A 27695-nucleotide genomic window follows, 5' to 3' on the forward strand; every position below is an offset into this window, starting at 1 on the left:
TATCAGGAGGTTAAGATGTGTATAATTTTATTTAACTTAATTCACTCTATATGGCCCAAACAGGATTCTGTCTGCTGTACCACTTGAAAGCTGTTACATCAAATAACCGTAAACTTTTACAGCCCAACAGCAATATTTTATGCCCAACATCAGACTGTTTACACATTATATTCTTGCACGTGATGACATTTTAATGATCATCACCAAGTTCTTTCTTTTCTTTCCCCACCCCCCTCCCTCACCAACAGCCTAAGGATGTATTAAACAAAAGTTTTCCTGTACCATCTGTTCGTATGAATGCTACATGTCATGGGGATAGCACAGCTCTGAACCTAACTGGTTTTATTTTCACATAGCTGAAAACTGTCAGCTTTTCATTAGCTGCTGAAATACATTAAAAGCCACAGCTTAACAACAATGGTGCTAAACAGTCACAAGCTTCTCAAGAAAATGAAAGGGTGAAAACTGCGTAGAGTGGGGAAGTTTGGATGAGAAAGAACTTTGTTGGGGGCTATTTTTCTTCTGTGCACAAAGGGGTCTGAGTGGGCATTATACCAAATTATTGTTTGAATAATTGCAAACACTTGGTTATTAGAATCATACAGCACAGGTGGCGGCCATTTGGTCCATTGTGTCTGTGCCGGCTCTTTAAAAGAGCTATCCAATTAGTCCCGCTCTCCTGCTCTTTGCCCACAGCCCTGTAAATTATTCCTTTTCAAGTATTGATCCAATTCCCTTTTTTTTTATTAAAATAAAATGATTGAATCTGCTTCCAACACCCTTTCAGGCAGTGAATTCCAGATCATAATTCACTGTGTAAAAAAAATTCTCATCTCACCTCTGGCTCTTATGCCAATTATCTTAAACCCGTAACTTCTGGTTATCAACCCTCCGGCCAGTAGAAACAGTGTCTCCCTATCTACTCTATCAAATCCTCTCAAAATTTTGAACACCTCTATTAAATCTCCCCCTTTCCTTCTGTGTTCTAAGGATAACAATCCCAGCTTCTTCTACTCTCTCCATATGACTGAAGTCCCTCATCCTTGGTACCATTCCAGTAAATTTCCTCGGCACTCTCTCCAAGGGCTTTACATCTTTCCTAAAGTGCGGTGCCCAGAATTGGACACGGTACTCCAGCTGAGGCCTAACCAGTGATTTATAAAGGTTATGCAAGTATTAATCTTTCCCACGATGAGTTGTGACACTGCTCAGAATTGCACTGTGTCCTGATGGTTAATTAAACCCCAAACAGTTTTAAAAAAAATAAACCTATTAACCCTATGCACTCAGGGTTCAAGGAAATTACTGGGTCCCTGAGCTGGGCAGTTTAAGTATTTGTCTCACGCACTGCGATGCTGAAATAAGCACTGATGTTTTTATCATTGATAATTTGTAACAACTCAAATGCCAAAAGTAGCTTCACTCTCCCGTGAGCTAGCTGCCCTTCTCTCGATGATCTCATGGGTAACGCACTGTCTACCGTAATACGTAGCCACGGAAACCATTAGGTCCCAGTTTCATGCCGAGTTACTTAATCTCAGTTGGAGGAGCAGCAGCAGCACAGGGTCTGAAACTGGCCGCAACATCCCCAGGATAGGGAGGAGAAGGGGGGGAATAAACACTGAGTTCTCCCACCTGTGCAATAACTAGTGACCACCGTTGGCAGCAGTCTTGTGTGGATACCAGGTGATGACAACGTCAGGCACTTCTGCTGTAGCTGAACAGCTTGCTGATAATCACCATCTGGGTTCACATGAACAATGGGACATTAGGTGAGGTGGTGGTGGGAAACTGGCACCCAAAGAACTGGATGCAAGCAAGGAGCCAATGCCTCTAAGGGAGGAGATGGAGAGAGGCAAACACCGACAGGAAAAAAAATACAGGCAGGGATGGTTGCCACAAAGGAGTATGCTTTTCGAGGTGCCATAGCGCAAAAGCACATACACAAGTAGACTTCTCCGCAGCATGCTAGTTAATTTATAAGAACGCAACAAAATGAGACATTTTTCCTCCTCCAAAATGCTGTAGCTGTAAAAGTGACCATATAACAAAAAAAAAGGTTTACAGTTATCAGTAGTAAAACATACGTCAATGCCACCTTTCATGTGCTTAGTTCAAACCTAAACCTAGGATTACACTGGTGAAATGGTTAAACCATTATAGAAAGGGTAGGGGTTTATGCTCACTGTAGGTCAAGGCGGTTGACTGAAAATTAGTGCAGTTCAGGTTACAGGAGGCAGCCGTTTTGGACAAGGTAAAGTTTATGGAAGGGCAGAGGTGTAGAGGTCAGTGAAAAGGACATTGTAGAAGTTGAGTCCTAACTCGCACCAAGTCCAGTTCACCCATCACCAGTGCTCACTGACCTACATTGGCTCCCGGTTAAGCAACAGCTCGATTTTAAGATTCTCCTCATTTTCAAATCCCTCCATTGCCTCGCCCCTCCCCATCTGTAACCTCCTCCAGTCCTAAATCCCTCCAAGATATCTGCACTCCTCCAATTCTGACCTCTTGAGCATCCCTGATTTTAATCACTCCACCATTGGCAGCCGTGGCCCTAAACTCTGGAATTCCCTCCCTAAACCTCTCCGTCACTCTACCTCTCTTTCCTCCTCCAAGACACTCCTTAAAACCGACCTCTGACCAAGCTTTTGGTCATCTGCCCATATATCTTGTGCAGCTTGGTCTCAAAATGTTGTTTGATAACCCTCCTGCTAAGCACCATGGGATGTTTTACCATGTTAAAGTCGCTGTATAAATACAAGTTGTTGTTGAGTTTAGAAGTGACAAAAGATTGGATAAGAATTACACAGCAGCAACATGGATGAGGTAGGAAAGGAGGCAGGCAACAAAGGTTGAAGTAGGCAGCCTTGATGATAGACAGGGCCGGGGGCGGTGGCAGTTTTAAAGCTCAGTTGGTTGGACAGCAGCCCAAGTTTGTGCGCATTATCTTCAGCCTGGAAGGGGCAAAGTCGAGATCACGACTTAAGGATTTACACAACTTTCATATTGTCCATTTACTTAATCTATTGGTCAGAACTCGTCACTGCATTATAGCCTCAGATCCTGAATAACACGAACACTGTGTCTCAGTTAATAAGCAGGTTGTCAATAGGATTTTGATAACACATCTAATAAAGCCGAAAGGTCATGACTGAAGACCTAGGAGCATGGTGCAAAATAGCTCACAATTACCGCCTCCACAATATTGTGACCTTTTAGTCGCTAAGATGAGCGAGCATTCTTGCCACAACTGACCTTTACCATTGGCATTATCCATCAAAATATTCAGAAACTGACAAAATATTTTCAGACGCTCGAGGCACCACTATACCTATTCTCCTGATCCACAGAAGCTAGTCGGTGTCAGATCTGAAAATGTTACCAACACCTTGATGGAAAAGACATTTTTTTTTAAATCAGTTTTTACTGAAGCATTCTATAGCTTTTTCAGCCAACATGTCTACTTATGCTATTTTTAGAATTCACTGACGCAATGGAGTTATGTAAAGGTTTATTGCTTGTTATCCATGTTGTGCAATGGTTTAAAATAAAAGCAGCTTTAAAAAAGCGCTAAATGTTTTGCTTGACTGTAATCAATTGTTACGAGCACCGTGCAACTCCTGGACAACGAAGATTCTAGGAGTTCTGCTATTTGCGAATTTCCTTAAACTGTTTGACAGCCCCAAAGTTTTGCTGGTACCAAGTTTTCAGCTGCTCCAACTTACAATGCTATCCCATTTACAGAAATAAATTAGGACTGAAAGGAAGATTCTCAGCCCTTGCTCATCACCGTAAATGTCATAAATCAGAAAGACACGAGACAAAACCTACATGTTTGATGTGTGTCTAGAAGCTCCAGGCACCAGACACAACTTCTGACTTTACTTTCCGAACACTGCAAACCGCTCACGCGCAACAGCAGTGTAGTTTTCATTTAGTACATTTTCTTCAAAAGTCCTCCCTCCTCCCCAGCCCCCTACCAACAGATGACAACAGCTTGCAAAAATGGAGCCATAATTCTATTAGGTTAATTTCCTCCTTCTTCCCTGAAGTTTCAACTTACCTCTGTAATCCCTGAGAGAACTGCTTTGTCCACATTCACCAGGACCTGTTCCTTTGTCTGGCACACTCCAGAAGACCATGCTGCACAACAATGGTGAAGCCAACAGTGACCTTTTAACCAAAGATTAAGAATATGTATGAGACAGACAAAATTGCATTCTGCATTTTAAATATTTAACATAATGGACTTGCCTACCTACATATTTCTCAACAGATTGTTAAATTCTCTCTTTAGAGGCCTTATTTCTGGTCTATTTTAAAATTTAGTTATTTTACTTCTATTGATAACTATGCATTCCTTTAAGGCTGAGCAAAATGCAATCACCACCTGTGGAACTAGTTATAGAATCAGTACCATTTGCCCGGTAGTACACAGAGATCTTTTAACTTAAAAAAAAATTTGTTCCGTGTTGTGGGCGTCGCTGGCAAAGCCAGCATTTATTGCCCATCCCTAATTGCCCTCGAGAAGGTGATGGTGAGCCACCTTCTTGAACTGCTGCAGTCCTTGTGGTGTACTGTTTCGCACAGCAGTTTGTTACAACCAAGTGGCTTGTTTGGCCATTTCAGAGGGCAGTTAAGAATCAACCACATTGCTGTAGGTCTGGAGTCACATATAGGCCAGACCTGGTAAGGACGGCAGATTTCCTTCCCTAAAGGACATTCGTGAACCAGTTGGGTTTTTACAACAATCCGGTAGTTTCCTGGTCACCATTACTGATACTAGCTTTTTATCCCAGATTTATTTCATTAACTATATTTAAATTCCCCAGCTGCCGTGGTGGGATTTGAACTACTCCGGATCATGAGTCCAGGGCCTCTGGATTACTGGTCCAGTAACATAACCACTATGCTACCGTTCCACTATACTAGGAGTTAAAGCTTGAACAACTTCTCCTTTAACTCCACTCATTTCCTCCAAATCAAAGGTGTTGCCATGGGTACCCGCATGGGTCCTAGCTATGCCTGCCTTTTCGTGGGCTATGTGGAACAATCTTTGTTCCAGTCCTACTCGGGTCCCCTCCCTCACCTCTTTTTCCAATACATTGATGACTGTATCGGTGCCATTTCCTGCTCTCGCCCCGAACTAGACAATTTCATTCACTTTGCCTCCAATTTCCACCCTTCCCTCACCTTCACATGGTCCATCTCTGACTCTTCCCTTCCTCGACTTCTCCATCTCTGGGGATAGGTTATCGACCAATATTCACTACAAGCCCACCGACTCCCACAGCTACCTGGACTACACTTCCTCCCACCCCGCCTCCTGTAAGGACTCTATTCCATTCTCCCAGTTTCTCCGTCTCCGCCGTATCTGCTCCGACGATGCCACCTTTCACACCAGTGCTTCAGACATGTCTTCCTTTTTCCGCAACCGAGGATTCCCCTCTACCGTGGTTGACACTGCCCTCGACCGTGTCAGTTCTATCTCCCGCACTTCTGCCCTCACCCCTGCCCCTCCCTCCCGGAACCACGATAGAGTTCCCCTTGTCCTCACCTTTCACCCCACCAGCCTCCACATTCAACGGATCATCCTCCGGCATTTCCGCTACCTCCAAAGTGATCCCACCACCAAACGTATCTTCCCCTCCCCTTTCAGCATTCCGTAGGGACCGCTCCCTCCGAGACACCCTAGTCCACTCCTCTATCACCCCAAACAGCCCTTCCCCTTCGCCTGGCACCTTCCCGTGCAAGCGGAGATGTAACACATGTCCCTATACCTCCCCCCTTCCCACTGTCCAGGGCCCCAAACACCCCTTCCAAGTGAAACAGCGATTTACTTGTACTTCTCGCAATCTAGTATACTGTATTCGCTGCTCACGATGCGGTCTCCTCTACATTGGGGAGACCAAACGTAGATTGGGTGACCGCTTTGCGGAACACCTCCATTCAGTCCGTAAGGGTGATCCCGAGCTTCCGGTCGCCTGTCATTTTAATTCACCGCTCCATTCCCACTCGGACCTCACCGTCCTTGGCCTCTTGTATTGTTCCACGGAAGCTCAACGTAAACTCGAGGAACAGCACCTCATCTTCCGATTAGGCACTCTGCAGCCTTCCGGACTCAATATCGAGTTCAACAATTTCAGATCATAACCTCGGCCCCTATTACACATTTTCTCTTGTAATTTTTCCACTCCTTTTCCCCCCGCCCCCCTTTCCTTTTGTTTCTCTCTCACACCTGGCAGCTATCTCTTGCCCTGCCAGTACACTTCACACCTAATCTCAGCCTATTACCATCTCATCTAGCTTCGAACACCTTTTATTGTCTCTTTCTCTGCTTTTGTTTCTTTTACTTCTTTTGTCAGATCGCAGATTTTCTTTCCAGTTTTGAAGAAGGGTTCGACCTGAAACGTCAACTCAAATTTCTCTCCACGGATGTTGCCTGACCTGAGTTTTTCCAGCATTTTCTGTTGTTATTTCTACTTCTCACCATTCTGGATTACCACTGGTAGGTTCCGAACATTATAGTTATAAGCAATGTTCCCTCTTATTTGTTTTTTGGTGCGCGGTCCCTTTAAGGGGCTGCGCAGCCCATTCACAGTTTTGTGCTGTGCAGAAATGAACACTGAAAAAGCCGGGCTGCGCGGCTCATGAGAAACGTTGGTTATAAGGCTGGGCCACAATGGTGAACTGTACATCCATCACAGTAAAACACCACGTACATCTTTAGCAGAGACACTTCGATTCTCGGAATATGCCTAGACAATTTTGATGCACAGAAAGCACACACAAGGCTATACAACATATTGCTGAACATCCCACACTTTACAAAAAAACAAAACTATAAAATGTTTTTTTTTTATAGTGGAAAATTATTTTTATGTAGGTGACAAAAAAACACAACTCAGCTTTGCTAGACCACCATCCCTTTAAATGATAAATTATTCTGCAAGTCACCATCTATAACAAAATACCACAGGATTACTTCAGACCTCATTTGCGAACTTTAAAAGGTATAGGCTAATCAGGTGCGATCAACATGGAATTTGTGAAGGGCAGATCAGGATGGATTAATTAATTTTGAAAGAGTTAGGACAAATAGTGAAAGATTATTTCCACTAGTTGGTGAATAGCTAACAAAAGGGATATAAAATTAGCCTTAGTACTGGAAGGACAACAGAGAAATTGGAAGATTTTGATCACACAATGGGTTATTCAGATATGGAATACGTGGCTATCAAACCTGAGTCAATCACAATAATTAAGAGGGAAATAGATAAGGGCGGCAAGAATAATGCACAAGACTACATCTATGTTTTTAATACCTGAAGGTTCAAATAAGGCCTGGACATCAATATCATCAGGAAGCCCAACTTGGCGGAGTTCATCCCAATATCTGCTCGTCTGTTCTTCCGAAGCCACTTGTACATTAATACACGTAGACAGAGGGGCTGCAGTGTGGCAAGGAGACCTGGTACAAAACAGTTCATGATCAACAAAGCAGAGAAGTAACTCAAAATATTTTTGCTTAAGATTCAATTTATTGTTGAAGCTTCAATGTAATGCCTGCACATTCTGCAAAACAATAACTAAACCATTTAAGCAGCGAGCCAAAGTGTAATCTGCACCATTAACATTGTGAACTGTTGAGGACCAGTTATCAACAGACCTTTAATGTGCAGCAAATGTATTTGTTTTATAAAATGTAATCTGTATAATGGGTACAAATCCTCCATTTCTAGGCTGAAGTGGTGAAGATTCTTTTGCTGGCTAGAACCATTATTTCAAAAAAGCAACTGTCCAATTACATCAAAAAGTGAAATATTCTGAATACAAATAATTTCAAATTCTTTTTGCAGAAATCTTGCCACTTCAACAGTCACAGAATTAACAAGTGTAAGATGACAATTGAGAGTGAATTAAGAGACAATGGACATGCATTGATTACTTCACTTTTAGCTTTCTTCCATTACATGATGGATGTACCACACTGCAATGAAGAGAAGTGATAGTGAACGGAGAGGCACAATTGAGTCTCACGCAATGGTTAGTTTGTTTACTAGTAAATCTCTGATGGTGTTGCTCATGTAAGTTGGATGATGCACTGTTTTATCTAGACAGGAGTGTTATATCATATAATGCACTGTGTATTATTCTGCTGTTATGGTAGAGCCGGGTCCTTTGAAGCCACAATCTAATTGATAAATAAACACCACAGGCTAATTAGAGATTGTTGTTTGGTGAGGGAATTTTACAGATTCAAAAGTACTCATCATTTTAGGCTCCATGTCAATTACCAACTTTCTTTCCCCTTATATATAAAAAAAAGTTTTGCAAAATAGGATCTCTGATGTGAGACAGGACCCTAGATTCCAGACTTTTACAATATGCAGTACAGGGTACTAGCAAATCTCCCTTGATGCCAACAATGATTGCACTGTTGGCAGGGGGAAAGGTACTGGTTGTGCAAGGGTACACAGTTCCAGTGAAAGAATTTAGAAATAACTTTGTATGAGACGGAGAAGTATTTTTTGATCGTTTCCTAGGAAAGTATTTTCCTTAACCATTGTAGGTAGAAATAAATAAATCTCTGCAGGCAATTCATTCATTGTAAATTTTTGTTTACGGTTATGTATTTTTTTGCAGAGAACGTCAAGAAATGTGTCAAACTAATTTGCATCTTTTCTTTTACCATATAGCTCTGCAACAGTACTCATTATCAATATATCTATAAACTAATATCAAAATTTTACATCTGCACTTTTAAAAAGTGGTGTGGAGATGCCGGAGTTGGACTGGGGTGGACAAATGCAAGAAGTCACACAACACCAGGTTATAGTCCAACAGCTTGTTCTCTCTACACAGATGCGGCTGGACCTGCTGTGATTTCCAGCAAAAAAAATGTTTTTTGTCTGTTTTTTTGTTTTTCATACAGTTCCCAGCATCTGCAATATTTGACCCCTTGTGACCCCACCTCATTGTTCTTTGATGTAATGTTTTCCTGACTGACCTGTTTGGACACCATTCACACCTTTGATTGCTGTGATTATCTCTCTGCCGAGGTGTGATAAATGGCAGTTGGAAACATTACCTGTAAACATCTGACATTATTCTCTGACTATATAAGCTGTGTCTTTATGCATTTCTCCACTTCACCTGATGAAGGAGCAGCGCTCCGAAAGCTTGTGATTTCAAATAAAGCTGTTGGACTATAACCTGGTGTTGTGTGACTTCTTACTTTTAAAAAGTGTTCTCTGGGTGTGAGTGATACTGGCAAGGCCACAATTATTGTCCATCCCCAGATGCCTTGAGGTGGTGGTGGTGGGCCTTCTCCTTGTATTGCTGCATCCTTGTGGTTAGAAGTTCCACTTTCCACATGTATAATGGTGCCAATGTAAACTTGCCGCACTAATCACTGTGGTCCAACCAACACGATTTCTCTGCTGTGCGAATGGCTGTATGTTATAATATTTAACTCTAGACAATTTAAATTCAAATATTTTATATAAAAAGAGCAAACTATATAACTTAAAAAGGATGGCTGAAATACGTCTACATGCCCTGGCCTAATTATTCCTTGCCTCTTACACTACTTCAACTGAACACTACACTGGGTCTTGACTGAATTTGCTGAATAAATGTAAGGGAGGTGAGCAAGCATAAAGTGTATATCATTTTTACTTTTAAAATTACCGTAGAAAAAGTTGAAGAATCTATGCTTTATGTCATCTTTGATTTTTCAGACAAAAAAAACTTTCCAATTAACTTAAATGTACCCAACAATGGTTTGCCAGAGAAGAGGACAGGGGTTACAAAAAGCAAGTCTTATGTTCTGTGAAAGCTGGCACATTCTGCAAATGCCCAGTTTTGCTATTGATTTTAAAAAAGAGATTATGCATGCTGAAAGATTTAGTTTGGCAATTTATGTCTCTTCAGTTACCAGTAGTTTGGGAACTTGCATGAAATCTAGACTTGGGCTTCTCTCAGCCACATGTCTCTGGCATTAAACATTTCAAGTACAGAAAATGCTACTGTAAAGAAAGCTTACACCATTTTCTTGTCGATTTTATCATTTTCTCATCATAGTTACAAAACTTTTCATTAATGGATAGTGTTCAACTTAGTGAATAGCAACTGAGCGACTTGACTGGTTTGTCGTCTTTTTACAGGTAGTTTTTGCGGATTTACCCATTTTTGATTCACACTTCGTTTAACTACGATTGGCGGTTTTCATCCCTGCAGACTACTTGCTGATTTGGAGTGTCCCCTACCTATTCAAGTTTGATTTATTGCTGTTTGAAACAGATATGAAATTTGAGCGAGCCAGCTGCAATTGCAATACAGAAATCTGCGAGTGTGACAGACAAAAATGCATTCTAGATGTAATGTTATAGATAAATAAAAAACACACCAGCATATCCTTCTTGACATTACTCAGTAAGCCAGCAGATACACTGTTTTATAATAGGAGTCCTATACCTTGTAATGCATAATATCAAGGCCATTGATTCACAGAGCCTAAATAAATCAATATTGCCTGCTTTGTCCCAGGTTCATGTTAATTCCCAGAAGAGACTTGCCCGACATTAATGATGTTGCTACAATTCAGATGATAAGATGTCTCAAAGTATAGGACTAGCCGGTCCCAAAAACTAATATTCTTTAGTCACCTAGTTCTTCAAATATTTATTCAATTCTCTCAAATTATTGTCACACTATACGCCTCCACTGCCTCTTGGGTACTCCACAACACGCATGAGCCACTTCTACACAAAGTGCTTGGATCTAAACGGATAGCGCACCTTTCATCTTCCAAGCTTGAGCCAGTGTCCCTTGGTTCTAGAGTTTGTGGCAATCACAAACATATTATTGGGGTTCAATTTATCTATTTCCTTAAGAATCTTGAATATACTTACGGGGAGCGGGCAGGAATTTGGACGAGTCTAGGTTCGGATCGGTCATGGCCCTGTGGGTAGCGGAGCGGGCCCAGGGGCCGTGTAGCCCGATCCTGCTCCTATTTCGTGTGTCTAATTCTGTTAGATGCAGGAGATGGTTCTGTGATAGTGGATTGGCAGTTAGGATCAGATCAGCCATGATCTTATTGAATGGCGGAGCAGGCTCGAGGGGCCGATTGGCCTACTCCTGCTCCTATTTCTTATGTTCTTATGTTCTTATCTCCTCTGAACCTGCTGGACTCCAGAGAAAACAATCCTAGGCTGTTCAACCTCTCCTGAATGCTCAGATGTCTTAAGCTAGGTGTCAGTTTGGCTGCCTGATGCCGCACCGTCGCCAATGCCTAGATATCTTTGTTGTAATACGGGTGACCAGAATTGCACACAACACTCAGAGTTGGGAATATCAGTGTTTTGTACAGACTCGTTACTACCCGAGTATTTGCGCTCTATCCCTCTGCGAGACTTCAAAAGATGGTCAGCTACCATACTCCTGCTGCACATCACACTTGCTTTCAAATGAACTATCCACCAATATCCCCAGACCCCACTCGTGTTGTGTCCTGTAACCTAGAACCATTTAGTTTATTGTCCCACTATTTATTTCTCTTCCTTTGTCGCATTACCTTGCATTTGTCCACAAGTGCTATTTGACACTCATCGTCCCACATTTCCAACTTATCTAGAATACTTTTTGCCTTTGTTTTAAGCCCCCTGCACTATTTGATAGCTACAAAAACTTAAGGAAGCTGTGTTTCTGCTCCAAATAATTTGCCTACACTGTAAACAACAATGGTCCCAGTACCAATACCCTTTCCTTTCGCTGGTTTAGCCAATTTCTAATCCACCTCAGAAGTTCGCCTCCTTTCATTGCCTTCCTCCCTTGTGGACAAATCAATTGCGTGGCACAATATCAAAAGCATTACAGAAATTCAAAAATATCACATCAAATCCACAGAATTCCTGTTGTCAACAAGGTTTATCACATTCTCAAAGAACAAGAAATTTGTTTGCCAAGACCTCCAACTCACGAATCTACACTGAATCTTTCTGATCATACCATACCTATCTCGGGGTTTCATTATCTCTTCTTTCAGGATACCTTCTAATACTTCACTAACGATGGATGTTAGGTTCATGTGGTAGTTTTTTTGGTCAGCTCCATCCAGATAGATTGACTTGAAGGTAGCTACTTTCCAATCCTTTACAAACTACTTCCATTTCCAATGATTCCCTAAAGATAGTGGCAAGGATGTGGCCGATATCACTAGCTAACTTCTTTTAGTACGAAAGCAAAATACTGCAGATGCTGGAAATCTGAAATAAAAACAGAAAATGCTGGAAATACTCAGCAGGTCAGGCAGCATCCACGGAGAGAGAAACAGAGTTAACGTTTCAGGTCGATTACCTTTTGTCAGTTATGAATTCATCAGTGACTGCCTTATCTAAAATTTCTATTGTTTTTATTACTTCCTAAATCCCCATTGGAAACTGCAATGCCCATGCTGGGGAAACAACCCTTGGTCTGTGAACACAGGATTCATTCAGTATATTTGCTATCAGTTAGTCATTTGATATCATGTCAAATTTATTTAAGGTGTGGAGATGCCGGAGTTGGACTGGGGTGGACAAATGTAAAAAGTCACACAACACCAGGTTATAGTCCAACAGCTTTATTTGAAATCACAAGCTTTCGGAGCGCTGCTCCTTCTTCAGGTGAAGTGGAGAAATGCATAAAGACACAGCTTATATAGTCAGAGAATCATGTCAGATGTTTACAGGTAACCTTTCCAACTGCCATTAATCACACCTCGGCAGAGAGATAATCACAGCAGTCAAAGGTGTGAATGGTGTCCAAACAGGTCAGTCAGGGAAACATTGCATCAAAGAACAATGAGGTGGGGTCACAAGGGGTCAAATATTGCAGATGCTGGGGACTGTATGAAAAACAAAAAAAGACAAAAAACATTTTTTTTTTTGGCTGGATATCACAGCAGGTCCGGCCGCATCTGTGTAGAGAGAACAAGCCAATGTCGACTCGAGTCTGGATGACCCTGCATCAGGTGGGGTTACATGTAGCGTGACATGAACCCAAGATCTCTGTTGAGGCCGTCCTCATGGGTGCGGAACTTGGCTATCAGTTTCTGCTCGACGATTTTGCGTTGTCGTGTGTCTCGAAGGCCACCTTGGAGAATGCTTACCCGAAGATCGAAGGCTGAATGTCCTTGACTGCTGAAGTGTTCCCCGACTGGGAGGGTACACTCCTGCCTGGTGATTGTTGCGCGGTGTCCGTTCATCCGTTGTCGCAGTGTCTGCATGGTCTCGCCGATGTACCATGCTCCGGGGCATCCTTTCCTGCAACGTATGAGGTAGACAACGTTGGCCGAGTCACATGAGTATGTACCATGTACCTGGTGGGTGGTGTCCTCACGTGTGATGATGGTATCTGTGTTGATGATCTGGCATGTCTTGCAGAGGTTGCTGTGGCAGGGTTGTGTGGTGTCGTGGTCGCTGTTCTCCTGAAAGCTGGGTAATTTGCTGCGAACGATGGTCTGTTTGAGGTTAGGCGGCTGTTTGAAAGCGAGTAGTGGAGGCGTGGGGATGGCCTTAGCGAGGTGTTCGTCGTCATTGATGACATGTTGAAGGCTGCGAAGAACATGGCGTAGTTTCTCCGCTCCGGGGAAATACTGGACGACGAAGGGTACTCTGTTGGTTGTGTCCCGTGTTTGTCTTCTGAGGAGGTCTATGCGATTTTTCGCTGTGGCCCGTCGGAACTGTCGATCGACGAGTCGAGCGTCATATCCCGTTCTTACAAGGGCGTCTTTCAGTGTCTGTAGGTGTCCATCGCGTTCATCCTCGTCTGAGCAGATCCTGTGTATTCGCAGGGCTTGTCCATAGGGGATGGCTTCTTTAACGTGGTTAGGGTGGAAGCTGGAGAAGTGAAGCATCGTGAGGTTGTCCGTGGGCTTGCGGTAGAGTGAAGTGCTGAGGTGTCCGTCTTTGATGGAGATTCGTGTGTCCAGGAATGAGATTGATTCTGAGGAGTAGTCCATGGTGAGTTTGATGGTGGGATGGAACTTGTTGATGTTATCGTGTAGTCTTTTCAGTGATTCTTCGCCGTGGGTCCATAGGAAGAAAATGTCGTCGATGTATCTGGTGTATAGCGTTGGTTGGAGATCCTGTGCAGCGAAGAAGTCTTGCTCGAACTTGTGCATGAAGATGTTTGCGTATTGGGGTGCGAATTTGGTCCCCATGGCTGTTCCGTGTGTTTGGGTAAAGAACTGGTTGTCGAAGGTGAAGACATTGTGGTCAAGGATGAAGCGGATGAGTTGTAGGATGGCGTCTGGAGATTGGCTGTTGTTGGCGTTGAGTACTGAGGCTGTCGCAGCGATGCCGTCATCGTGGGGGATACTGGTGTAGAGTGCCGAGACGTCCATCGTGGCGAGGAGTGTTCCTGGTTCAACTGGTCCGTGGGTGCTGAGCTTCTGTAAGAAGTCTGTAGTGTCGCGACAGAAGCTGGGGGTTCCCTGTACGATGGGTTTCAGGATGCCCTCGTAATGTTTCCCTGACTGACCTGTTTGGACACCATTCACACCTTTGACTGCTGTGATTATCTCTCTGCCGAGGTGTGATTAATGGCAGTTGGAAAGGTTACCTGTAAACATCTGACATGATTCTCTGACTATATAAGCTGTGTCTTTATGCATTTCTCCACTTCACCTGAAGAAGGAGCAGCGCTCCGAAAGCTTGTGATTTCAAATAAAGCTGTTGGACTATAACCTGGTGTTGTGTGACTTTTTTAATTTATTTAAACCAGAGAAAGTGAGGTGCCACAGGGATCAATATATACACTATATATAATTTGTTTGTTGCAAAATATTTATTTTAATATTGCTTGCTATCCTAACTTCATTTTCAATTTTAGCTTTCCTGACCAGCTTCTTGACCTTTTATTTTTATATTCATCTTGGTCCACTGTGCTACCAATTGTTAGGACCCATCTACTTTTTGCCCTCATTCCGACATTACTTTCATTGTCACTAATATTAGTATTTTCCCTGTTACTCTTCTTCCCTATAATATGTATATGTTCTGTCATCCTGTGACTGTGGTAAACTATCCCTCCGCGTCCTTCTCGACCTGTCTGCTGCCTTTGATACGGTTGACTACACCATCTTCCTCCAACGCTTCTCCTCCATCGTCCAGCTGGGTGGGACTGCACTCACCTGGTCCCAATCTTATCTATCCAGTCGCAGTCAGAGAATCACCTGCGATGACTTCTGGTGTCCCCCAAGGATCTATCCTTGGCCCTCTCCTATTTCTCATCTACATGCTTCCCCTCAGCGACACCATCCGAAAAAACGTCGTCAGGTTCTATACGTACACTGACGACACCCAGCTCTACCTCCTCCAGCCCTACAGCCCGCCAAGAACTCTGTGCTCCTTCAATTCTGGCCTCTTGCTCATCCCCAATTTCAATTATTCCACTATTGGCGACCTAGGCCCTAAACTCTGAAATTTCCTCCCTAAAGCACTCTACCTCTCTCTCGCTCCTCATTTAAGATGCTCTTTAAGACTGACCTCTCAAGGTTTTTGGTCATCTGTCCTAATTTTCAGAACCTCTCTGGCCACAGGGGATGTGCCAGAGGACTGGAGAACAGCTAACGTAGTGCCATTATTCAAGAAGGGTAGTAGGGATAAACCAGGGAATTACAGGCCAGTGAGCCTAACATCAGTGGTAGGGAAATTACTGGAAAAAATTCTGAGGGACAGAATTAGTCTCCACTTGGAGAGGCAAGGATTAATCAGGGATAGTCAGCATGGCTTTGTCAAGGGAAGATCATGTCTGACCAATTTGATTGAATTTTTTGAGGGGGTGACTAAGTGTGTGGATGAGGGTAGTGCAGTGGATGTGGTATACATGGATTTCAGTAAGGCTTTCGATAAAGCCCCGCATAGGTGACTGGTCAAGAAGTAAGAGCCCATGGGATCCAGGGTGCCTTGGCACATTGGATCCAAAAACTGGCTTAGTGGCAGAAGGTGATGGTCGAAGGTTGTTTTTGTGACTGGAAGCCTGTGTCCAGTGGGGTACCGCAGGAATCGGTGCTGGGTCCCTTGCTGTTTGTGGTCTACATTAATGATTTGGATGTGAATGTAAAAGGTATGATCAGTAAGTTCGCAGATGACACGAAAATTGGTGAGGTGGTAAATAGCGAGGAGGGTAGCCTCAGTCTGCAGGACGATATAGATGGGTTGGTCAGATGGGTGGAACAGTGGCAAATGGAATTTAACCCTGAAAAGTGTGAGGTGATGCATTTTGGAGGGACTAACAAGGCAAGGGAATACACAATGAATGGTAAGACCCTAGGAAAGACAGAGGATCAGAGGGACCTTGGTGTGCATGTACATAGATCCCTGAAGGCAGCAGAACAGGTGGATAAGGTGGTTAAAAAGGCATATGGGATACTTATATTCTATGCCTCGGCTAATGAAGGCAAGAGCAGGGAGGTTATGATGGAGCTGTACAAAACGCTGGTTAGGCCACAGCTGGAATACTGTGTGCAGTTCTGGTTGCCACACTATAGGAAGGATGTGATTGCTTTGGAGAGGGTGCAGAGGAGATTCACCAGGATGTTACCTGGGCTGGAGCACTTCAGCTATGAAGAAAGACTGGACAGGCTGAGGTTGTTTTCCTTGGAGCAGAGAAGGCTGAGGGGGGACCTGATTGAGGTGTACAAAATTATGAGGGGCATAGATAGGGTAGATAGAAAGGAATTTTTTCCCTTAGTAGAGGGGTCAATAACAAGGGGGCATAGATTCAAGGTAAGGGGCAGGAGGTTTAGAGGGGATTTGAGGAAGAACTTTTTCACCCAAAGGGTGGTTGGAATCTGGAACTCACTGCCTGAAAGGGTGGTAGAGGCAGGAACCCTCACAACATTCAAGAAGCATTTGGATGAGCACTTGAAATGCCATAGCATACAAGGCTACGGACCAAATGCTGGAAAATGGGATTAGACAGGGCTTGATGGCCGGCGCGGACGCGATGGGCCTCTTTCTGTGCTGTATAACTCTATAATATCTCCTAATGTGGCTCGATGTCAAATTTTGTTTGTTAACGCTCCTGTGAAGCGCCTTGGGACGTTTTACTATGGTAAAGGCGCTAAATAAATGCACGCTGTAGTTGTAACCTTAAAATGGACCATATTGCAGTCATCGTTGCCAAGGTGCTCTTTGACCTGCTATACCGTCTCCTGGTTGTTACTTAATATCAGGTTTGACAGAGCTTCGGCTCACATGGGTTCCCTGACCAAGTGTTCCACTGACCGAGCCAATATGTTTTCCAGAATGTTTTTTAGAAATTCGTTCATGGGATGTGGGCATCGCTGACAAGGCCAGCATTTATTGCCCATCCGTAATTTGCCTCGAGAAGGTGGTGGTGAGCCGCCTTCATGAACCATGTGGTGAAGGTACTCCCATAGTGCTGTTAGGGAGTTCCAGGATTTTGAACCAGCGACAATGAAGGAACGGCGATATACTTCCAAGTCAAACAGTCAAGAGTTAGTTTCTGTCCTTTTATCTCTATCCACAGGGCTTCCACCTTATTTAATTCGGGTGCAGATAGGCCCAACTATATTATAATCAAATTCTCTTTCACATAAAATGGCTACATCCTCTCCAGGTTTGTCATTTCTATCTCTACAAAGTAATCTGTATCCTTGTACCTTTGCCCAACCTGCATCATTGCTGAACCAGGTCACGGCAACAAAGCTTTGACTGGAAATAAATCCATACGACAAATTATCTTGGCAACTGACCATATCCCAGTATTGGGTTTCTTTTCACAGTGTAGGCACAAAATTGAACGGCAAGCATCCCAGATCACGCTCATGTACCTCCAAGCAGAGTGACAATAGTTTGGACCTTGAAACTGATGATCAGATCTCTGAGCTCCAATTGCTACACAGTCCCAGTGGACTGCATTGTGTGAGAGAAATAATTTAAACAGGGGAAAGAAGGGAAAAATAGATGTACTTAAGATTTTTTTTTTTTTTAAAAACCTCAACACTTGAAGTATTTCAGCTCCTAAATCACATATATGCTTCTTCATTACAGTCATTCTCGGCTTTGCTTCCACCCACCGCCCCAACCCCCTTCCCCAAGCATTAGAATCATAGCATGGTTACAGCACGGAAGGGGGCCATTCGGCCCGTCGAGACCGCGCCAGCTCTCTGCAAGAGCACTTCAGCTAGTCCCACTTGCCTGCCCTTTCCCCGTAGCCTCGCCATTTTTTTCTCCTTCAGGTACCTAAACAACTCCCTTTTGAAAGCTGTGACCGAGTCTGCCTCCACCACCCTTTCAGGCAGTATATTCCAGATCCTAACCACTCACTGAGTAAAAAATGCATCCTACCACCTATTCTACCAAATATAAGCAACACACTTTATAAAACTTACCTAGTTTACATCCTTGATTATTGCTAAGAAACCAGGATTGGCGACCAACCAGAATTCTCCAACACAACAAAGCTTTGACTTGGGCAAAATCCAATTTGGCTCCGAATACAGGTTACATCATCACATTTCAACATCACTGAAAACTTATGAACAGGATGTCAAGTAAACAAATGTAGTTCAGTTCCGTTGCAACAGTTACATAGAAAATAGCAGATCAGTAGGGAGGCATTACAAAGGTGCATTACAGCCCTGGCTGTCTGAGCCACAGACAAAATAAATAGGGCATTACATACACTTATTTTAATCCATCCTACCAACTATTCTATCAAATATAAGCAGCAAACTTTATACTTACCTAGTTTCCTTAACATTGGGTAGCACAGAAACACAAGCAGAATGCCTTTAACCAAGAACAGTAGACTACAGGCCAATCTGTTCACATTCTAATCCACTGAGCTGGAGTGACAAGATGGAGATCCACATGATTTCTTAGAGATAGTTCAAAAGTAGGGCTGTTTGCTGATGATTGCAGAGTGTTCAGCTACATTCACAATTTTTCAGATTATGAAGCAGTCCATGTCTGCATGCCGCAAGACCTGTGCAAGATCCAAGCTTGGGCTGATAAGTGGCAAATAAAAAAGTGCCATGCATTGACCACCTCTAACAATAAAGAGCCTAACCGCCATCCCCTGACAGGTGAGTTTACCATCATTAACATCCTGGGGTTACCATTAATCAGAAACTCAACTGGACCAGCCACATGAATTGCTGTGGCTACTAAAGCATGTCAGAGGCTGGGTATTCTGCAGCAAGTGGCTCACTTCCCGACTCCCCAAAGCCTCTCCACAAGGCGTCTTACAAGTCAGGATGGGTTTGCCTGGATGGGTGCAGCTGCAACACCACAAAAAAGCTCGACACGATCCAGGACAAAGCAGCCCACTTGAGCATTACCCCATCCACCAGATTAAATATCCATCCCATCCACCACTGGCGTACCGTGGCTGCAGTGCATACTATCGACAGGATGCACTGCAGCAAGTTGGCAAGGCTTCTTCGGCAGCATCCCCCCAAAACGTGACCTCCACCACCTAGAAGGACAAGAGCAGGAGGTGCATGGGAACAATATTAACTCCAAGTCACACACCACCCGACTTGGACATACATCACCATATCGTCACCGTCTCAGGGTCAAATTTCTGGAACTCCATACCCAATAGCACTGTGGGAGTATGTTCACTACAAGGGATGCAGTGGGTCAAGAAGGTGACTCACCAGGACCTTCACAAGGGCAATAAAGGATGGGCAATATCAGCGACGCCCATTCCTGATCTAAACCAGTTCATAACTAATCTGCATCACAACACAAATCACAAAGTGAATGTTAACAGATTAGCAATTTCGATTGGAAAATTTAAGGAATCCACAAGTAACCTGACAGTGTCAGGGTCAAAGCCCGTTGGCACTGCTTGACATATTAACTTATAAGTGATGTACTAACAAACATGAAAGCATATGTATTCCAGCAGCTTCTAGTCTTGGATTGCACAGAAGTCATAGAATCATACAGCACAGAAAGCCATTCGGTCCATCGTGCCTGTGCCAGCTCTTTGAAAGAGCTGTCTAATTAGTCCCACTCCCCTGCTCTTTCTCCCTAGCCCGACAATTTTTTTCTTTAAGTATACATCTACTTCCTTTTGAAAGCTACTCTTGAATTCGCTTCCTCCACCCTCAGGCAATGTAACTTGCAGAGTAAAAAAAAAAATTCATTTTTCCCCCCTGCCTTTTTTTTGCCAATTATCTTAAGCCTGTTCCCTCTGGTTACTGACTCTCCTGCTAGTGGAAACACATTTTCCCTATCTACTCTCAAAACACCTCACGATTTTGAACATCTCTATTAAATCTCCCCTTAATCTTCTTTGCTCTAAGGAGAACAATCCCAGCTTCTCTATTCTGTCCATGTAACTGAATTCCCTCATCCCTGGTACCATTTTGGTAAATCTCCTCTGCATCCTCTCCAAGGCCTTGACATGCTTTCTAAAGTGTGGTGCCCAAAATTGGACACAATATTCTAGCTGAGGTCGAATCAGTGATTTATAAAGGTTTAACAACACTTCCTATATACTCTGTGCCTCTATTTTTAAAGCCAAGAATCCCATATGCCTTTTTAAACAGCTTTACCAACTTGTCCTCCCACTTGTTTGTGTATGTTAACCACCAAGTCTCTGTTCCTGCAACTCCTTTAAAATTGCACCATTTAGTTTATATTGCATCTCATTTTTCCTTCCAAAATGCATCACTTCACACTTCTCTGCATTAAATTTAATTTGCCATGTGTCTGCCGATTTCACCAGTCTGTCTATGTTCTCCTGAAGTCTGCTACTATCCTCCTCACTGTTCACTACATTTCTAAGCTTTGTGTTATCTGCAAACTTTGAAATGATGCCCTCTATAACCAAGTCCAGGTCATTAGTATACATCAAAAAGAGCAGTGGTCCCAATACTGACACCTGGGGGACACACCGCTGTATACTTCCCTCCAGTCTGAAAAACAACTGTTCACCACAACTCTCTGCTTTCTGTCCCTTAGCCAATTTCATATCCACGCTGCCACTGTCCATTTAATCCAACGGGCTTCAATTTTGCCAACAACTCCATTATGTGGTACTTTGTCAAATGCCTTCTGCAAGTCCATATAGATAACCTTCATCAACCCTCTCCATTATTTCATCGAAGAACTCAATCAAGTTAGTCAGTTACGATTTGCCTTTAACAAATCCATGTTGGCTGTTATTAAACCATGTTCTTTCAAGTGAGAATTAATCTCGGCTCAGATTATTGTCTCTAGAAGCTTCCCACTGATGTTAGGCTGACTGGTTGGTAGTTACCTGGTTTCTCTCTCTCTCTTTTTGAACAGAGATGTAACATTTGCAACCCTCCAGTCCTCTGGCACCACTCCCATATCCAAGGAGGATTGAAAGATTGTGGCCAGAGCCTCTTCTATTTCCACCCTTACTTCCCTCAGCATCCAATGAAGCATCCCATCTGGACGGGGTGACTTTTCTACCTTGAGCACTGCCAACCGTTTTAGAACCTCATTACCTATTTTCATCCGATCCAATTTCTCTACCCCCTCCTCTTTTACCGTAACGTTGGTAGCAGCCTCTTCTTCAGTGAAGACAGAACCAAAGTACTCATCGAGTAACTCAGCCATCCCTTCTGCCTCCACATGATTATTTCCTTTTTGGTTTTTAATTGGCCCCACTTTTCCTTTGACTATCCTTTTACTCTTTATATGTTTATAAAAGACTTTAGTATTCCCTTTTATGTTACCTGCTAATCATTTCTCATACATTCTTCTTGCCCACCTTAATTCCTTTTTCTGTTTTCTTTTGCACTCTGTATTCAGTTTGATTCTCTTTTGTATTATGAACCTGACATTTATCATAAGCTTCCTTTTTCTGTTTCATTTTCACAGAATCACAGAAACCCCACAGTGCAGATAGAGGCCATTTCGGCCCATCGAGCCTGCACCAACACATATCCCACCCGATCCCCGTAACCCCACGTATTTAATCCCCCTAACACTAAGGGTCAATTTATCATAGCCAATCAACCTAACCCGCACATCTTTGGACCGTGGGAGGAAACCGGAGCACCCGGAGGAAACCCACGCAAACACGGGGAGAATATGCAAACTCCACAGACAGTCACCCGAGGCCGGATTCGAACCCGGGTCCCTGGCGCTGTGAGGCAACAGTGCTAACCACTATGCCACCGTGCTGCATAGTGGCATTTTAATCTCAATTTCTTCAGTGATCCAGCAAAAATGACCATGAAGCTGTCAGACTGTCAGAAAAACCCAACTGGGGCACAGGCAGGCGATGTTGCGGAGTTGGAAGTAGGCGCTCTTCGTGATGGAGAGGATGTGAGGCCGGAAGCTCAGTTCATGGTTGAATTTATACTACGGTTATGAAAAGACTGATTCAACCTGATAGTGGCCAGGGAGGGGAGTGAAATTGATGGAAAGGGTACAGAGTTTGTGGTGGGGACCAAAGATGATGGATTCTGTCTTCCCAGTATTTAACTGGGGGAAATTGCAGCTCATCCAAGATTGGGTTTCGGACAAGCAGTCCAACAGCAGAGCGAGAGTGGAGGGACAAGAGCAGCGTTAACTCTATTTTCATGTTCATCACCCTGTTGCCCATTTGCAGACCTCCCGCTACCGCTGCTGGCCACCCTGGTGGCATAGTGACCCTGTGACCGAGTCCACCTACTTGCTTTCCCTGGTACAGGAAACACTCGTTTAAATGACACCTAAATATCCAGAATTCTCTATTAACCGGCAAAATTCTCACTCCGAAAACAACACCTGCAATGTTGCCGAGTCCGAGTCTCCCGCGGTGGCCGAGTTAGTCAGTGCGGATAGTTCTCCGAACTGCCACTACTCAGCTTCTTGGCGCTGTCGGAAGTCAGAACACCTCAATAACAGGAGTCTGACTCTTCCGCGCTGTCGGTAGTCTCTTCCGATCCGCCATTTTACAGGGGTACTGTGCGTCTCCCACGCTGCTGGTAGTCATTGCATTGCATTACCCTCAACTGGCAGTACTGTACTTAATCAAGCATCTTCCACCATCCATTTAACACATTCTGTAGGGGAGTACCCAATTACTGTATACTGCACATTTCTTGATTTTTTAATTTTTCTTTGTTAAAAATAGCCTCGGGTAGATAACCCTCTCCGTCATCCGGAATTTTTGATCAACCGGCAACACGCCGGTCCCGTCGGTGCCGGATACCAAAGAATTTCCTGTAATAGTGTTTGGCCTCAATCCTACCGCATCATGCCTTGCATCGCTCCACATCATGATCTGCGACCGCTGGATGCGCAGCCCTTAATCTAATCTCATGACCGCTACCGGTCACCCTCCCATAACCTCACCCACTTCCTTACCTGTATCTTTATTCTTCATGGTGGCAAAGCACCACTAAATCTACAGATTAGAAATCTTATTCAGAAGTACTTAAACTCATTCTGTGATACAAATATCTAGCATTAACTAAGTACCTTGCAAAACAAATAGCATCTTTTTAGTTTAAGAGCCCTTTTTAAAAAAAAAACTTAACTTTACATTTACTAAATACATGATAATTGCTTATCGGACTTTGAAAAGTAAAGTGCTAAATGAAATTGGCAAAAGTCAGTGCAGGGCTCGGTGGGTTAATAAACAGAAGCAGCAAAAATGGGAAGGGGTTATAAATTCACTAATGTCCACTGATTTGTTGGTATGGCTACTGCTCCATTAATTTATTGATTTGTGCCTCCTGCTCCATTAATACATTGATTTGTTGATGTGTCTGATCTAATCTATGAATTTATTAATTCACTGCTGCCTACTTCTGCATTTAATTCATAGGTGCCGGATGTTGTAGTAACTTAAATGACTTGATGCCCATTACTGTCTTAATTCATTTCCTGCTGCCCACACAAGAAACGCTGTTCTTGATGCAAACTATGGCATCAGGTTAGCTTACAGTTTTCAAATAAATTTACTTCAAAGACTACCCGAAGCCTCTTATCTGATGAAAACCCACATTTGAAATTTTTGAGCCAAAGCTGATAAAACAGTAACCACAGCCAGGTAGAATTTACGGCGTGGAACGTTTTTATTACATTAAAGGTGCTATATAAATGCAAGCAGTTGTTGTTGTTGCTGCTGCTGCAGTAACTGTTTGATTCAAACAATAGCTAACATACACATATCTGAATCAATCACAAAACATATGTTTAACTTTTGTGGCTCAGCTCTTCCCTCAAGCAAACTGCTCAGTGACAACTAACAAGTTCTTGCAACACTGGGTCGAGCTAGGCTTGGGACCTGGTTACTGCGAGTGCGGCTGCTCTTTTAACTCGTTTTACCACAACTATATTGAAGAAGCCAGTAACAATCTTCAGTTTGGTCACACTTGCACTTTAGATTATTAATAGTTTTGGATAACATACAAGCACAATATATTAACCAAAACTATTAATTAAATAAAATTCTTCTGCTAGTGCAGAAGTCCAATAATGAGTTTTTAAAAAAATTATTCAACAAGGGGATTATTTGTGGAATCAAAAATAACTCTGCCTAATTAAAAAAGTCAATTTGTGTGTCGGCAAGCTCGTCAACTGCAAAGAGCATTATAGCCAAGCCTGGCCTTGTCCTGATCTGGTCGACACACACAGACAGACAGACACACACACAGACAGACTTCCAGCTGGGATTTCTGGGCAGCACTCAGCATCAGGGACCTTGATTGAGTTCTCCCCTTTCTAACCCAGTAGGGCCAATATCTAGTACCTCTACTGTTGCTTAGACCGAGTTCAACTAGTTCAGAATGTGAACAGGAACTCGTGTGTGCGGGTCATCTACTCCCAAGATAGACCTGCGGAGCCACTGAGACACCCCACGGCTTGTCTTTTCGATGGGGAGTTGACCAGTGATGATGTCCTTGTAGATGCCCCCAGGTAGGATCACACTATCTACTGAACAAAATAATTACCTGAATCATTAACATTAGAACTTTTTTAAAAAATGCAAAAAGAGACGTAGCAGCAAAAATAACAGCAGTCAACATTTTACAGAATTTCTAGTGCATTGACTATGTACATATAGATGTGCCTAGGTGATGCAATAAAGATTACATTAAAGGTTGGGAGCTATTTCATTTAGGGTCAAATTGACAATTCAATCATTGCAGGAGAGATGAATCATCAGCTTCAATTAACTGCTATCTGCGATAGGCCTACTTTGGAATTAATAAGGGAGATATCAGGAGTAACTTTTCCAGGGAGAAAGCAATTAAAATATTAAACTATTAATTTCCTTGTTCGGTTTAAAAATGTATTTTTGAGTACACATTGTGAGCACTGATTACACCATCAGACAAAACTGGCCCAAAAATGCAGCTTTAAGCAGAGATATAGCTATTAACTCAATGCATATCACAGATCTTAGCATTTCAACTGCATATATTAGTTCAGTCCCCTCACACTGCTGAGCGGAGTGAAGCTTCCCAGTTAGTACATCAAAATCATAAAGCATCTCCTCCTTTGACCTTCCCCCTTTTAAGAACCACATTTTCCCTGAGGCAGAACTTGGCAAAAGCACCTCTGAAGCCACCACCAGAAGGCAGCTTAAGCTTCTCACAGATGGCTGGCAGCAGATTAGAACAATGCTATCCGACAGCTCTCCGATACAGTGGGACAGACAGGAATCCCTGGATAAACTTCCAGTCAGGTAATAACGGGTCTTAGAGCAATGAAGAAAGGCAGGGAGTGCAGTGAAGCCACAATTTACCTGAAGAGATGTGTTTCGAGAGAGAGATTTGAGCAATGTGGTGGAAAGGTGAGGATGAGATCAATCAAAAAGAGAGCCGCGTGTTGATTCAAATGGCTTTTTTCACTTTCTTGAAGTTTCCTATGATCCTAACCTGCCTTTTATAGATACTGGCGAATCTCTCCTGATGCTGCTCAGTGAGTCAGATACCTTGTGTTAGAACGATAATGGTGTGTTACAGCTAGCAACAGCGGCTCGGAATATGCAGCCGTTGGGATTATCCACTTGGCCGATCTACCGGAGAAGGCTTTGGTTCCTTTTTCTCTAATTTTTCAGCCATTCCCTTCCTGGATAGTTAATTTAATTTAATTTTTTTCTCAAATTGGTTTTCGAGATCACCGAGTTTTGATCGATACAAGGAAACCACAAAATGGCCCAAGGAAAATCTAAGCATACTTTTCCTTCCCATCACTTGGAGCAGCAAATTTGAGACTAATTCTACTTTTGTGATGCAATCTCACCTACAAAATCTCCCCACTGATCAATAAACTATATCTGGGCTAAGATGAGCTAGAAATCGGAGTTTAAATTGCTTCAAGAGTGCAATTTTTAGGGAACTGAAGCTTTTTAGATCTAGTGGAACTGGCGGGTGGGGGAGAGGGAAGAGTACTGATTTTGAGATCCAAAGAAATTTCTGTTAAATATAAAGCTAGCCCCATTGTCAGATTAGGATATTGTAATATAATTAAACAAATAACAATTTGCATTAGGTAGCACTCTTCACATCAACAATAGATCAGAGCGTTTTACAGATTGGAGAACAAAATGGACACCAGCAAGTGGAACGGAGTTGAGAGGCAGGATGAAAAGAACCGTTAGTGAAAAGTCTTTAGTTGACTTTAGGGGGGCCAAGTGGAGGATATCAGGAGAGAGTTCCAGAGGGTAGTGGCATGGTGGCTGAAAGCTCAACCGCCAAGGGAAAGAGGAGAAAACTAGTATCGAAGTAGTGAAAGGTGTGAGCGGAACTTTGAACTGAACGAGGTCACTGATGTATGGTGGAGTGAAGATAAGGATTTTAAAACTGATTTGTGGGGGTGTGGTACTTGGCCAAGACTTGTGCAATGGAAATGTGGGGCTTTTTATGATTAAGGACATGGGTAGCAGCATTCTGAGTGTTTGGAGAGTTTAAGATACAAGCAATTACAAATGCTCAGAAGGTCCCATGAAAGATACTGAAAGAGAATATAATAATTCAAGAAACAGTTATAGAAGGATTACAAGAAAGTTCACCCATACAGCCCTTCTAAAAATACCCAGTTTAAAAAGACAAAAAACATAGCATTTAAAGGAATACTAAACTAAGATGAGAGCAGCATGTCCGAAGCAATTCCATACAAAAAAATATTCTAGCAGAATATGTTCGATTACACCTAATTATTACACCTAATTATTTTTAAGTCACTAGAATATGACCAACTACTTTTTAATTGGACCATACAGTTCTTCATTATTCTCATCGTTTCCCATGACCTAAATATTGCATAACTCCTTACTCTTACTTTCCTTCGAACACATTTAGGCTTTTAAAACCACCCATCGTCACCTAGCCACTTCATAATTTCGTGTTCCTTTCCACGCATTTCAACATTAGCAATGTCTTGTATGAAAGGCCATCTCTTTTCACCCAGGCTTCTCAAATGAAACATTTTAACGAGATTCTCTAGCAATTATTCTTCAGAGTGATTGCTTAAATAGGGACACAGGAAGATAAAGAATCACAAAAGACGACTTTAGTCCAGCAGGCTGGCCTACCCAAGTTCAAGAACAGAATACACAGATCACTGTCTACATCTCAATTAATTTTCTCGTCCAATGCCTGTCCCAACTCCCGCTGAAAATTGCTGATCTTATCAGTTTCAATTGGCTCCCTAAGCAGTCCATTCCAAAAAATTCACCACCATCTGTGTGAT

The 27695-nt window shown here is 42.9% G+C and overlaps 1 protein-coding gene across 9 annotated transcripts in view; it reads right to left on the bottom strand.

Annotated features, from left to right (window-relative positions):
* LOC147116985 (histone-lysine N-methyltransferase 2C-like) overlaps positions 1-27695 on the bottom strand; it is a 432640-nt gene that overhangs the window by 220879 nt on the left and 184066 nt on the right. For all 9 annotated transcript variants that reach the window (XM_085987500.1, XM_085987501.1, XM_085987507.1 and 6 more), the window contains exons 6-7: positions 7326-7471; positions 4064-4173 (exon numbers count right to left, since the gene is read on the bottom strand). In XM_085987500.1, coding sequence (XP_085843626.1) covers positions 4064-4173; positions 7326-7471 — 256 coding nt within the window. The remainder of the gene's footprint in view (positions 1-4063; positions 4174-7325; positions 7472-27695) is intronic.

The sequence above is a fragment of the Somniosus microcephalus genome, chromosome 5 (assembly GCF_052327205.1).
Source record: "Somniosus microcephalus isolate GS21.2 chromosome 5, FLI_Smic_1.0, whole genome shotgun sequence".
In the NCBI taxonomy this organism is placed as follows: domain Eukaryota; kingdom Metazoa; phylum Chordata; class Chondrichthyes; order Squaliformes; family Somniosidae; genus Somniosus; species Somniosus microcephalus.